Source organism: Sebastes fasciatus, chromosome 6, assembly GCF_043250625.1.
Source record: "Sebastes fasciatus isolate fSebFas1 chromosome 6, fSebFas1.pri, whole genome shotgun sequence".
NCBI classification, from domain to species: Eukaryota; Metazoa; Chordata; class Actinopteri; order Perciformes; family Sebastidae; genus Sebastes; species Sebastes fasciatus.
The window spans coordinates 9,563,115-9,578,089 of NC_133800.1; the positions used below are offsets into that span (position 1 = coordinate 9,563,115).

Genomic DNA, 14,975 nt, shown 5'->3' on the forward strand with positions numbered 1-14,975 from the left:
TATGACAGAAAGAAATCTTTAATTGCTGTTGTTATGTTCTCAGTGGGTGATAGAATAGTTTTAAAATGGAGTTTTTTTTTAATGCGCTTGGCTCCAGAAGCCACTATGTGAGGATAGACGCACGCTTGCAATGTCCAGAGCACAGAGTGTAGGAACAGTATGCATGCCCACACAGTCTTTGGCAATGAAAGCAGATTGCAATAATTTGATGCCAAGTGAGGCTGATCGCTTGTTGCAGCACTGTAATTTGATTGGCTCTTTGCTAAGTGTTTTTGTTGTTATCTGCTTGTCATGTAGTTGGCAGAAATTAGTATTTCTTTTTAAAAAAGATAGTAACTGTGGTCACCATGAACAATGTGGATTCATTTCTACAGCATTAATTTGAAAGTCTGCCTTTTGAAGAAAACTTGAGATGAAAGACCTCGGTGCCCACCAGATATAGGATATTATCATAAACCAAAATAAATAGATTTAATGTGGTTCTCCAGGAACTTGTCTAGCTTGTCAGAGAAGATGCTTCCCGTGTGTTATTGGGAAGGGATGATACCTGGTCAAGAAAGAGCTTTCAGGATCTCAAGCATCTTTCTGAGAAAATTACCAAACATGAATAATGCGGTAATGTTGGTCAAACATAGCCACCCAAACTTGACAGTACATACAATAAGGGAAGTGAGCAGTATAACAGGATGTTGAGGACAACAGGTACAGTATGTGCCCAGTTGGATTATCACCTGTATTAAACTATGTGGTAAATGTGACATTATATCAAATTGTAATTTGTGTAAGCTCCTGGTTTTACATCTGTCCAAAGTAGTTATTGCCCAACCATTTATTTCACCTCAAAACGGGACTGTATATAACCAATGCTGGGTAGCATACTTTTTACACATTGAGTTACGAAACCAATTGCCTATCAATACTGATACCAAGACATACTTTTTTACAATGCCTTAGTTTAAGAAATGTAAATGTGTTTTTTCTACAAAAGCCTTTTATCCATTTAACAAAAGAAACCAAACATTGCCTAAATACAATACAGCTTAAAAATGTGTGGAAACTTCAAATATAGAAACATAAGATCAAATTTACTTAAATGAATAGTGACAGAAAATGAACACAGACCTCTGCAGTTGTAGAACTTAAAACAACACCTTTGTTTTCCCTGTGCTAGCTGTGTGAAGACTCCACTAAAGAACAGAGAGAAACATAAAGATAGTCAGCTCAATGGTGAAAGCAGGATGCAGCAGCAAAGCAAAGAGGAATATTTAGTGTCGCGGCGATCGAAGACTCGGTCATTTTTTAAGGTAACTTTCAAGTGGCCTTTTCTTCTGCCACATAGTATTCTTAAGCAATTAGGTGGGGGACAAAAGTTGACTTATTTGAGAAAAAGTGCTGATGGTAGTCCTCAGAGATAATAATCAATTAATAACCACAGCCCCGGGGCAACAGTAAATCACCCTGGGTATTTATCAACACACAAAGGAGACCATCACAGCCATTGTCTCTTCTACTTTTGATGGAATCTCTCAACAAGGATTTCATGTCTCTGCTTCCAAGACTGAAAAAAACATCCCAAAGTTGTTCTGACCATCTGCTGCATGTTTTAAGCCATTAAGGTTTCCTCTGACAAGAGATAATATGTCAGTTAAATACTGCGCTGCGTCGCTATTTAATAGAAATTAAGACACTCCGCTTGCGAGAGAAATATTCATGGGGTGGCACGACATTATTATGACACATGAGCAAAGCATTGGATAGAAATACCAAAAGGTGGCATTAGAAATCAATAAAGTGTTTTTATGTTCCAAATCTTCAAAAAATGTTTCAATGAAAAAAATCATGTATGTTTTATATGTATGTTTAAATGTTCACCCTCATTTTCTCTTCAAGTAAGAGAGGTTTTATGCCCTTGATAGTATAATAATTCACCACAAATATGTAAACTTAACTGAGCCTGTAACTTCTATTCAAAATTAATTGATTCATATATTTAGTTACGTACTTAGCTTGTGTAGTTTTAATGTTGCTTTCCTTGTTTTTTTGCCTTTAAACTGCTATCTAAAGTCACACACTGGGGCGGCATTATGACGCATTTGTTTGGTTCAGTGTGAAAAAGCAAAGCCGACGTAATGGTGGATCTTCTTTACGGCAGTGTTGCGGCATCTCTTCTTAAAAGGGGCTTGAGATTTCCAAACCACCAGATCATAGCAAATGTTAGAACTGATTGGCCAACATTAAAACTTTTGGTTTGCCTTTTTATAAATAAAATCAGTGTTGGCATCAAAGGTAAGTTTGTCATCCAGGATGGTTCTGGGAGGCACTGCTCAGATGGTGGATGAACATCGGTAATACCTTTAGAAGACACTGACAAACAATGTGATTCTGCTGATGTGATCACTCGTGCCATTTTGGAAGGCCATGACAAGGATGATGTATTTTGTCCTCAAGTTTGGAGGACTTGTTAGTTTCACTTCTCACAATCCCAGACATCCAAATACCAATTTTTATGAGGATTTAAAAAAAATAATAATATAGGGAATTATTTAAGTAGCATCAAACACAAAGAGGGAAGTTTGTGCACGGTGAACACAAGCTTGTGTCCAAAATGAGAAAAAAAAACTTGACAGCTAGATCTTAAGGTCAATGCTGACCAAAACATGCTATGACAGTCCAGCTCAGCGGGGAAAGCCCAAACCTTTTGTATTATTGTGGTCTGGATTTAGCTTTAGCCTATAAATCATCAGCAGCACTGTATTTTTGACACTTTTTCACTGGGGTCTCTGCTTAGCCAGGCAGCCTGGCTGACATTTCTTTGTCGGTGCAGAATGACAGTGATGTTTTCAAGAAACATTGATTGGGATATTTGGAGCAGTCCACTCTGATCACAGTTGTCAGAGGCGAGCAGTGGAGATAGGCTGCTGCTGATCTGCTTTGCACTGACAATGTCTCCCTACACTAAGTCCAAAATCAATCTCTAATTGAACGCTCCAACAACAATCCATACTGTCTCCAAACCCAAGTGACCACCCAACTACATCATTACTTCATCAACGTGTGCTTTCCTCCAGCTGTCACAGCACACATCTGGACTGTGGTCTAATGGTCAAAAAACTTTAGTTTTTGGGTTATTCCCACGATCTTCATATATATCCAGTAATGTGTCAAATCTAAAACATCTAAAACATTTGTGTGTCACTTTATAAACTGAAACACATCCCTAACATTAAAGTGTACAGTTGTTACTGCAGCTGGCTATGTAACATGTTATTTTTAAATACAAGAAATGAATGACAAATATAAAAGTAGTATACACTCAACACATAATTTAACACATAATTTAACTGAAATTGTTAATAGCATACAGTATAACAAATTAGTAAATATTAGAATATGAAAATGAAGCATTTACAACAAAGATACAAAACTGGAAAAAAAGGTTAACATGCATAAGTGTACAAAAGCTGTACAATTTGAATTGAAATGAATCGTTTTGCATGTTGTGCAGTTGGATTTATTATTACTGATTGTTCGACTAACTTTCAATATCAACACTGATCGGCTCTGATCCAGAACATGCTGGCAGCATTTCTATCTCCGCCAGGAGATTATGTATTCGGTCGTGTGTGAGTGTGCATGCGTGTGCATCTCTATGTCTGTCCACGACTAATCTTGCATACTACTGGACCCATCAGCCTAATATTTTTTGTTCTCATTTATGACTGTATGCTCAAAGACCTCTTGTGGTTGTGGTGATTCACAAAAAACACATTTTATCGGCATCATATTTTATTGACTGTTACACCGTCATTGACTCCTGACTCCTCACTTATCTTAACCGGCCGGTATAGGGGCCGCAAGAGATCAACAACTGCTTCAGTTTGGACAGACAATAAACTGTTTATCGATAAGTTTGTCAGCTATTACAAATGTTCATTGAGAAAAATGACTAGCGGTTTCACTATCAGAAATCCCGTCCATTATCCATGTGTGGATATCACTTCTAGTGGGTAACTCGTATGATCTTATGTCCAAAGATCCAACCTCACCTTAAAGTTACAAAATGAAGTTTGAGTGAGGTTGTAACATTTGGCCCGACAAATTGCTTGTGTTTAATCTTTAAACTTCAACCTTTAATGCATTCCATTTCTGAGAACATCAATGTTTGTGCAAATGATAACAATTTATCCAAATTATGGGCATATAGATCTGGATTTCAGCTGTTAATTTCTCATGCATATGTTAAGTTTTATGTGAGCAAAATACATTTAATATTTCCATATAAATATCTATTTTAAATTACATTTTATTTTGGTTGTGAACTCAGCTTAACAGGAGCATTCTTTCCCTGCATTGTAAAGGAAACAAACCGGTCATATCTGCTGTGGTTAAACATGGAAATAATAAAGTTGATTTGAAAAATGACGTTTTGCCGAATGACGAATGCTTGTTTTAACAATTCAGATTATGTAAAAGAAAATAAACTACACAAATTAAATCTGTTTTCCCTAATTCCAAGATTGCATTGTAAATCAAGGACAGGCAGGTGAGGACACATGTATCTGCAGACATGTAAAACATTGTGTACAGAACAAGGAATTCAACATAACAAAAAACATGGCACGCTAGCCTTGTGCTCCTAAAATAGACTGTCATTGTAAGTGGCAGTGCCTTTTATTCTCTGCTGGGTGGATAACTTCCTCATATTATGGAAGGGGCTGAACACGGATCTATTTCCCCAACACAACCAGTGGCTGCCAGCAGAATCCTCGCTTTGGGAAAACACACCATCACACCGTAAGTGGCCAATAAATGCAGATAATTCATCATATTGCGAGGAGGCCTGTGAATGCCAGGGACCTTTTCTCCCATTCTGAACTGTTTGTACAAGTGAAGAAGCTGAAACCTGCAGGGCTGATCACAGCCACATCTGTGCTCTGAGAGGTCACAAACAATCAGGCTTTCTTGTTTAAGTTGAAGGATAAGGGAACCGTACAGGTATTTGTTCTCATCTTATTCCTGCAGAGCACAGAGATTTACACAATTTCACTGTTGCTCTTTAATATGAAGTTACTAAACTAAAAACTAAAAGCTCCACCTACTAGCTTTTTCTGGAGTTTTCAACTGAATCTCGCAGGCCTTGAAACTTGTTTTTGATAAATGGAGAAAAATCAAAACCTTGAACAGGCATAGTGAGCTCTGGTGTGTCTGTTATTAGTTACTAATTACTGAAATGTATTAAAGTATTTCAAATAAACTGGAACACTGTGACTGTAAAGTACATGTTAATACTACCAAAGAGTCACCACACCACCACAAGTAGGGCTGGATATCGTTTAAAAAATTACAATACCAGTCCCGTTAAAGTGATACCAATACCAGTAGAGCACTTTGATACCTTTGTTTCTACTTCATTTGATACCCATCAGGTAAATGGAAGCATTCACCACCACACCACAGGCTTGTTTTATAGCCATACTTTCAAACATTTTGGTGGCATCTCAGCATCCTGAACTGCCAACTCCATCAAATACAATCCCACAAGCCAATTGCACGTCAAAATAAATCACTTGCTGTGATTGGCTGCAAGCAAAAACATACAAATTACTTATAAAAAGCATTTTAGTAGTAGTATTTTTTTCTAGAGCTGGGTACAAAAAGGATCAAATGCAAGTATTGTTTGACTGGAGTAGTTCGGATACTTGGTACTGGGTTATTTTGGTTGATACCTTAAAGGTACAGTACATTGAGTACCTAGACTCCATAGGCCTGTAATGTGGTAAAGTGATTGATTGCTGGACATATTAGAGGATACTGTAAAAAAATCTTTAATAGATAGAATTCTGAACAAGAATGGAAGGGAAGAAGTTCATTCTTGTACGTAAAAGTGGAAAGCACTTACCCCGTTTCTGCATGAAACTGAAAAGATCATCAAGAAACTCTTTGCGCTTTTCATCATCATCCAATTCATACAACTGAAAAAGAAAGAAAGAAAGAACTCAATTATTATTGTATTACATTTTCACCAAAGCAAAAATCAAGAACATGTTTTGATCGGTGGTAGGTGGGAGGCCTTTTGAGTCTCCTGAACAGTGAGGTTGTTTAGGATTATGGCCAACGCAGATGAGGACAATGAGTTCCTTTAAGACAATCTGTGGGTAACCTTGAGCACAGCGAGTGTATCACAGAGCAGCCACTGATCAGCAGCACAGATAGGCTGGCACACACCTCCAACACAAAGACAAACAGTGCCACACTGGGGCTAGAACAATATCAGGAAAATGCTTTTTGGCCATGAATAGCTTTTTCACATCAGAAGGGGTATGTCTTTGTCAGCTGGTTTGTCCATCACATCAGCTTTTCATATTTAACCCCTTCAGGAAGCTGCGCAGACACAGTCACTGAGCACAAACAACACAATATAGTGAAATTAATAGTGTTTTTAATATTGTGTCCATCTCTTTATATATATATATATATCTATAGGCAGGCTGTTCTCATCCACTGTTCATACTTGAAAAAAAGTAATGCACGTGTACGCGTATGTAACCCACGTAATTGTGAACCAGGATGTGCAGGGCTGCCGCTAAGGAAGTCAGGTGATGTAGTATAAAGAGCGACAAAGTAGGACAGTCGGCGTGGATTGATAAGGTCAAAAAAACACAGGACTTTCACCCAGCAGATCGCTGTTCGTGTTGCGTGTAAAACCAAAAGTCAACGTCGACTTATTTTACCTTACTTTTATTACGTAACATGCGTACTTACTTCTAACGCCACCTACATAAGTTAAGCATGTTTATTTTACATAACAAAGGTAGTTCTTTAACCCAAACCAACAATCTTTTCCTAAACCTAACCAAGTAGTTTTGTTGCCTATACGAGTTCTGCACTGCAGGGGCTCGTGCAGGCGCACTGATTTGACTTGTGATGCTGGAAATGAAAAAATGAGAAATAACTTTTCGTAAGATATCATTCGAACCGCTGCATGAGGATACGTTGCACGAAATTTTAGAAATGCATTCTAAATATAATGAAATGAAGGCAACAGCAGTAAAAAACTACAGCTTCAAAGATGACCGGCTGAATCAACTCCTCTCTGAACTGATCCTAACAGACTGTTCTAACCTTCCTATTGTGATGGAGATTTCAATCTGTAGAAAAAAATCTGTTCATGTGTCTCCATTGATTAAAGCCATGAAAATTGTGCCGCAAAGGTAGAATTCACACGCGTCATTTCATGTCATACTTTCACCAAAATGTTGTTTGATGTTGCCTGATCAGCATGAACACAATTTACAGCTGATCAGGCAACTTACATGCTGATCAGGCAACATCAAACAACATTTTGGTGAAAGTATGACATGAAATGACGCGTGTGAATTCTACCTTTGCGGCACAATTTTCATGGCTTTAATCAATGGAGACACATGAACAGATTTTTTTCTACAGATTGAAATCTCCAATTTACAAGCCAGTGTAAATGTATTTACTCCACTGCTGGCCTAAAACGTCACTTGCTGTTTTTGATTGTATTGTATTGTATTACACTGTCACGTCAGTTTCAACTGTTTCTATTCACTGATTGCTTGTCTCATGCACATAGTAATACACTATTACCTGGCATTTTTTTAAATAACTCACACATGATGGTAAAAAGCTCATATCAAACAGAAATACTACAAACAAAGCCCAAAAGAAGAAAAAACAATAAAGGTAAACTGTAAATCTGTCTCGTGTCAATGCAACAATGCTAGTTGCACTAATTCTGTTGTCATATCGGGATAATGTTTAAACTAAAATAAACATTGTAAAATCATTTTAAGTGCTTCTATGGGACAGCTGTAAAAGAGGCAGATAAAAGTGAGCGAGTGGAAATCTATCTAGATGTCCCAGTAAAGATGCACCTGCCTGGATGTTGTGAGGGACACAAGAAGGTCGGGGAGACATCAATACAAGCGTTTGTGTAGGCCTGCACACTGTACATAAATATATAGGATAACAACATTATCCCCAGGGGTTATTTCATCTATCATTAATTAGTAGCCACGGTAACCATTTGCAATGAAGCGTATCAATTTACAAAACACAAGGAGACAAACTGACTTCTATCCGCTGCAGTGTAGACCGTTAGCCTGTGTTATTTCACAGATAAATACTGAGATCAGACTGAGTTTGTCTGTTGATTTTGATTTCACTCCGGTATGACTGCAGTGGCTTGTAAGTTGCTTGTTCTTAGTTATTCAAATAATAATAATAAACAATAATAAAATGATGAGAATCTGATCTGAAATCTCAAGCAATGCAGTGACAACATCCCAAGCTCTCTAGTATTTTGTTAATATCAAAATTTTAATCTAAAAAAAGACCACAGAATTCAATTTTAAAGAGCTTTGAACCCCAAAAAAACAACAACAACCGCCCTTAGCGGACTTTGTTACGTAACAAGTATAACAACACTACTACGACAACGTTACATAAAACGTTACGTAAAGCAACGTTACGTAAAGCAATGTTACGTAAAGCAATGTTACGTAAAGCAATATTACGTAAAGCAATGATACGTAAAGCAATGTTACGTAAAGCAATGTTACGTAAAGCAATGATACGTAAAGCAATGTATGGATTAGGGATGTCATGGTACCAGATTTTGTAGTCGATACCAATATGAAATTCCATAACTCTCGATACCCAATTCGATACCACGGTAAAATCAAAAGTAAAACAATAAATCCAGAGTACTTTGACATACGCTCCTTTATTACCATTTGCATACTGTTTTTTTGCAAATTTTGAATCCCTGATGATCCACCTCAAGTTTCCTACCAAAAACTACATTTCAATACTAAATTGTTGAAAATATTACATTTGTTGTGGTGACAATTTCTTCATTTACTATTAAGTTGCAGTTCGTTGAGCTCTTTTGGCCACTAAGTCATATTTTCTTTATTTGATAAATGCTGAGAATAGAAACCTACTGTATAATATCTCAGCAGGATATCTCCTTGTGTCTGTCATGCCTGTCGTCCTCTGTATATTTTAGTAGCACTAGTTTCCTTATTGGCATACCCATTATGCTCCTCATCCTGCCCTATTCACTGGGGCAGCGGTAGTGTCAAAGAGGCTTTTAAATGGGCCTCTCCAGCCAGATACAGCTGATGGAAATATGTTAGTGGCAATGTTCACTTTCAGTAAGGCCCAGAGCCACGTTAACAGGCCCACTTAATCAATACTGGAAGACAGAGGGATGACCTTTGGAATCAGTGGGGCCCTGTGGACGAGGCCCCAGAGATAATAACTGATCATTTAGAAGTGTATTAGCTGTCACCAATATTAAAGGACCAGAGCAGGTCAGCACTCAGGAGGAAACCGTAGGGGGGGGTGGGGGTTTGTTAAGGCGAGGGTTCCGGAGGTGGGAGGTGGTGTGTATGTGTGTGTGTTTGTGTTACGTGTTGGGGGAGGGAGGTGGTGGGGGTTTGTGAGTGCATTGTGAGTGCTGCACTGCAGGCAGTCCATGGTGGAGGGAATATCGAAAGGTAAAGGAACAGCAAGCCATTGCAAAAATGTTAAGTGCACGAATGCACAGCGGATGACAATGCCGCAGGATCAATTATGAGGCCCATGGAGTGCAAAGGCATATATGCAGAGACAATGATGAGCATGTGCTAATAGAGGCGATAACACACATGCTAACATGCACACAAGTACGCACCAACAAGTAAAATGAATTTAAAATGAATTAATTTAATTAATTAATTCATTTTTATAATTCAAATCTTTAATTCTCCAAAGATGTTGACAGTTGGCTTCAACACATATGCATAGCATCATGATTACATTGTGACTATGACTTCACATTAAGTTGTTATTAACGATGTAATCATTTCCAAATAGGAAATAAAGCACACAATCCTGAGAGTATTTTGTAGAATTTAAAAATATACCATCACAGGAATTATTAGGATATAAGGCTAAATACCCCATGGATTTTTTTTTTTTTTACAGATCCAGATTATAATACACTTTAACTGCATTGTAGGATTAAGTGAAATTATGAGAATAAAGTATTGCAAGCAGCGCAAGAGTTTGAGGTTCATTGGCTTTGAGGTAAATAAGTTCAAGTTGATCTGTTCAGGATTTTTTTGTTTCATTTGGAGTTAGGTCATCAACGACATTACCCAGACTTCTCTGCATTCTAAATGCATGAAATTAGCAGTGAAATTCTCCAAAAACATTTAATCTACATTCTATTAGAATTTGCTATAATCATTCACACGCACAGTTCTTTGCACAACTTATTTTGTCAAGGTTTCCTGCAGCCGGCTCAGAAGCAAAGAGTAGGGAGTCGAGTGGGAGAGAAAAATCGCCGGGCGGCATTCCTTGTCTGTTTGAACACTACTTTGTTTTTGTTTTTCCCCCCTCTGTGTGTGAAGTAAATGACCAGACAGACAGGCTGAGGCAGGCTGAAGGACACTGGGTTCAGCTGAACCTGGAGGCTCTCAGTCACCAGGGTCAGCTGAGGGAAGCCTGCTGACATTGAACTTGGAAATGCCTGCCGGTCTTTCCTCCTTTCACCAGAACTATTACCTGCAACTCAAAGTCTACACACACGCTGTGGAAACTGCTGTAGTTGCTGTAGTAATTTTAGGGCTTCTTTCTCAAAATATTTGCATTTTTAAATGACAGTCCTTCACTGATGACTAAACACTTAAAAGCATTAAGAAAGAATAATTTGGAAATTAATACTACATATATGTATATATATATATATATATATATATATATAAATAATGACATAATAATATATAAAGAATAATTTGGAAGACATACAGAACAAAACTGAAATTCTATTTAGATGTCCTAAATGCTGCTTTTAGTGAGTGCACATTAATAAGAGGAAGTGAGATGCATGGCAGCAACAATAAGAGGTTTTGTGAAGACACTCTCATGATTGTGATTTGCATAGCCAGAATTCTGAGATATTAAAGTTATAGTGCAACTGTGGTAGAAAACACACCTTGATCATCTACTCTGTCAGAAATACAACAGAAGTAGTACAACTATCCGTTTTCATAGCAGCCAAACTGTGAAAATTATTAATTGCGTCACATTGTTTTAGTGAAGAAAACAGTCAACAACATTGTTCAACACTGGTACTGAACTCCTTATCAGATGTTATCTATTCTTTGAAATAAAATATCTAAGACTTTTTCTATGCCCACAAAAGACTTATTTCTCTAAAATTTTGTGCACAGATTTGTTTGTATCCATGTTAGTGAGCATTTGCACCTTTGCCATGATAATCCATCATTCGGACAGACAGAGAACACTTCCTTTATAGTTAGGTGATGCTGCCGCAGCGCCACCTATTGGCCAAATGGCACCGAATTTTCTGTGGTCGCTCAAACACCATATATACACATGTCCACCAAATGGTCGCAATAGAACAATGTGTTCAGGAGATATGGCATTTTTTTTGTAATATAAACCCTGTCCACAGCACTGGGCTATAACTTTGAGGGCCAGCTATAGCAAAGCTGTATGGAACAATTTAGTGATGATTTAGATAAAATTGTAGGAGGAGTACCAAAGAAATCTTATTTGGAAAATATTCCAAACGGCGGAAAATCACTCTTGACGCAAATGGGCGTGACTTTTATGGATAGATTTGTCTGGGCCCACAGAATCCAGCGAAAGAGGAATTTTGTTTCTGAGATTTATGGTTCAAAAGTTACAGGCCAAAACGTAAAGTTCATTGTTGTAGCGCCACCATCTGGCCAAATTGTATCACATTCGACACTACACTCTATGGGGTCCCCAGAAATTCACCCACCAATTGTGAAGTAAATCGGATGAGTGTTTCTCAAGATATGTGATTTACACACAGAGGAAAAGACAGACACAAATTCCTTACTTTATAGTTAGATATTATTGAAAAGCAGCAACAAATAACATCATGATACATAGAAAGCCATCATTTTGATTTAAGTCATATTACTGAGCTTCATAGCATAACATATATCAATTCTGACTTACTATTTTTTAAATGACGACATGAAATCAGATATAATATCATACAGTGTGTTTCACCTAAGTCAGGTCCATCTCATGCAGAATAGCTATGAGACGCTTGATGAGAATGATTATTTTTTAAATTTCTAATCCCTGTGAGCGTCTGTAAATGTGAAAACATGTAAGTGTGCATGTGATTGTATGTTGAGTGTGTGTGTGCAAGAGTTAATCAGAGAACAATGCTGCTGCCTCGTCATGCTGGCAACCTTCCAGTTGGCAAAGTGCCACCAGTAACAGCACTCTGCTCGTGCTTTCCTTTCTCTCTGTCTCACACACACACAGTGAGGACCAGCTAAAATGTCCTCACTTTCCAAAGAAGGTCTAAAACTCAAATTGGTCCTTGCAAAGATAGCTGTACAAATATACAGACACAAACACGCACACACACACATACACATACAGAAATAACAGAAGATGTGGAAGCTAATATGAAGAGGCATTCTGTGCCTCTACAGGATTAAGTGGCAACAGGCTGACCACATATTGGCAGCCGTAAGTGTTATTTTACCACGAGCCACTACTGGACACATGCACACACACACACACACACACACACACACACACACACACACACACACACACACACACACACACAAACTTGCGATTAGCTGCTACAGTGCAGTAAACAAAAGGGAGGAGACACTACAGAGACGCTACAAATCTCAAGAAAGAAACAAGCAAGATGTGACAGTTCATTAAACACAAAAACAGAATGAGGACAAATATAATCTGAAATGAATCTGCAACTCAAGAAATGAGAGCTTGCAGTGGCTGATTTGGAAATATTGGACAGTTTAGTGAGTGGATAGTGAGGGGAACTGCTGTAAATGTGCTAAACCAACCACTAAGTACTCCCCGTTGAAGCTTTTACTTTTGTAAAACTGAAAATAAAGACATAAACGATAAAGCGTAAATCATCCAATATCAATGTCATTTCTAGGATTACTGGGCTTGCTTTATTGGAAGTATTTTCAAACAATATGTTTTGGATTTTGTAATAGGATTTCAATGATGAGGACTTGGAAACCTAAACCCCGAACCTTTCAATGGAAAGCATCTGAGACTGCTGCCTAAGCAGTGAAGGAGACAGTCACAAACGAGGCTGGAAAAATATGTTCTAAATGCTATTACTGTGTGTCCCCTTTCACACATGTATGCCAAGTCAGACAATACTACCTTCACCACCTCCTGTACAGGCTATAGGCCACAAGATCCCAGTAAATTGGGGATCGAAATGAAATAAATGACAAAGCAACGGGTTTAGTACAATGAAATAAACTGGCCCAAAGGATTCCCATGATCTCTCCACCTTATTGCCTGTCATCAATCACTTGGAGAAAGAGGCATCAGAAGGTTAATCCCGAGGTCTGTCCTCCACCGAGGAAATCCATGTTAGATATAGAAAAACCTTCAACACTGAGGACTCTCAAGGCTCCTTCAATATGACAGGTGTTAGTACTGGTGGTAACTGATGCAGTTTGCACTACTGTCTTTGTCTCAGGACCTTTGCATTCTCAGCCAGAAGATTTCAAATACTTGCTTTTTGTTTTTATCGATGCTGTTTTTTGCACTATCCCCTTTGCTGCTGTACACTGCAAATTTTTCCATTGTGGGACTTATAAAGGAATATTATCTTTTCTTATCTGGGTGAGAGAGTATGAGCAGCAGCGAAGCCACGCGTGTCCGTCACAGTGACTGGCGAGCTGAAAGCGGTCACAGGTGTAGTAAACGTTATACTTTTCAAAACTCAACGCTGACCAAAAAAATTTTCTAAAAAAAAAATTGTTTTAAATATATAACAATGTTGAAGTTGAGAAGTTAAGATTTATTTTTACAACTGAAATCACATTTTTGTTCATACAGAGAGAGTAAAGTACCGAAAAAAGCTATCGTTGGGAACGAGTTGGAATGAGAACGCGTTGGTATGGGATGCACCAGGCTTTCAGCTAACTCAGAGCAAGTGACGTAGTATGTGGAGTGAAAAAAAAGTCTGCAAAGGGTTGGAAGGAGGGGACGATGGACGGGTCAAACAAACTAAGATTTCCCCCCAGGAGATCGCTGTTTATGTCCCGTGTGAAACCAAGTCAAAGTTGACTTATTTTACCTTAGTTTTGTTGCATAACTTAACTAATCCCAGTTACGTAACAAACTTATTTGAACATACGTATAATGTACTTAATTTACCGTACGTATAACATACTTATTTTATGTAACAAGCAACAATGTTGTATGCATGTAACGAGCAGAAACTACGTTTCCTGTGAACACGGAAGTTTATTTTGAAAAGACACTATGCATGTCACGAGTGGAAAATGACACGCCGCCCCTGAAAACTGACGCTACACGGGTACCTAGAACGTCATAGTTTGCAGCGTAGGGCCACTGATCAAGTGTCGGTATTTGATGAGTTGGGAGTGAGAATGTGTTGGTAACCGTGGTAACTGTACACATTAAAGATGGCGACAGCTGTATCCCCAAAATGCTTAGAAAAAAGTCCAAAATGTGTGTGTGTGTGTGAGGAACACCTGCAGTTGCAGAGGTGGAGGTAAAAGAGCCAACATGTCCACTTCTGCTTCTGTGCTGTAACCCAATGACCACCGCTATTATAAGCAGCTTTCACATGTCTCCGAGCACACTGCTCTCCTTCATCTGGGCCACTTCAAAGGCCAACATGGCCTCCAGCCAAAAAGACAGATACAAGGCACAGTAAATCACTGCAGACACCAAATCACCGCGCTGTCCCTCCCATCCTTTTATCCTCAGAAGCTCTATTCTGCTGCTGTAATATTAATATGCAACAGTGCATCTGGTTTCTGGGAAAAAATAAATCCTTCAAATGTAACAATAACTAACGTTGGCCACAATAATGGTGTGTTATTCCACCTTAAAATTTGTTTAGTAGTACGGAA

At 38.3% G+C, this 14,975-nt stretch overlaps 1 protein-coding gene across 2 annotated transcripts in view; it reads right to left on the minus strand.

The window, feature by feature from the left end:
- Nucleotides 1-14,975, minus strand: part of arid3c (AT rich interactive domain 3C (BRIGHT-like)) — an 83,118-nt gene that overhangs the window by 15,720 nt on the left and 52,423 nt on the right. For both annotated transcript variants that reach the window (XM_074637529.1, XM_074637528.1), the window contains exon 3: nucleotides 5,900-5,972. In XM_074637529.1, coding sequence (XP_074493630.1) covers nucleotides 5,900-5,972 — 73 coding nt within the window. The remainder of the gene's footprint in view (nucleotides 1-5,899; nucleotides 5,973-14,975) is intronic.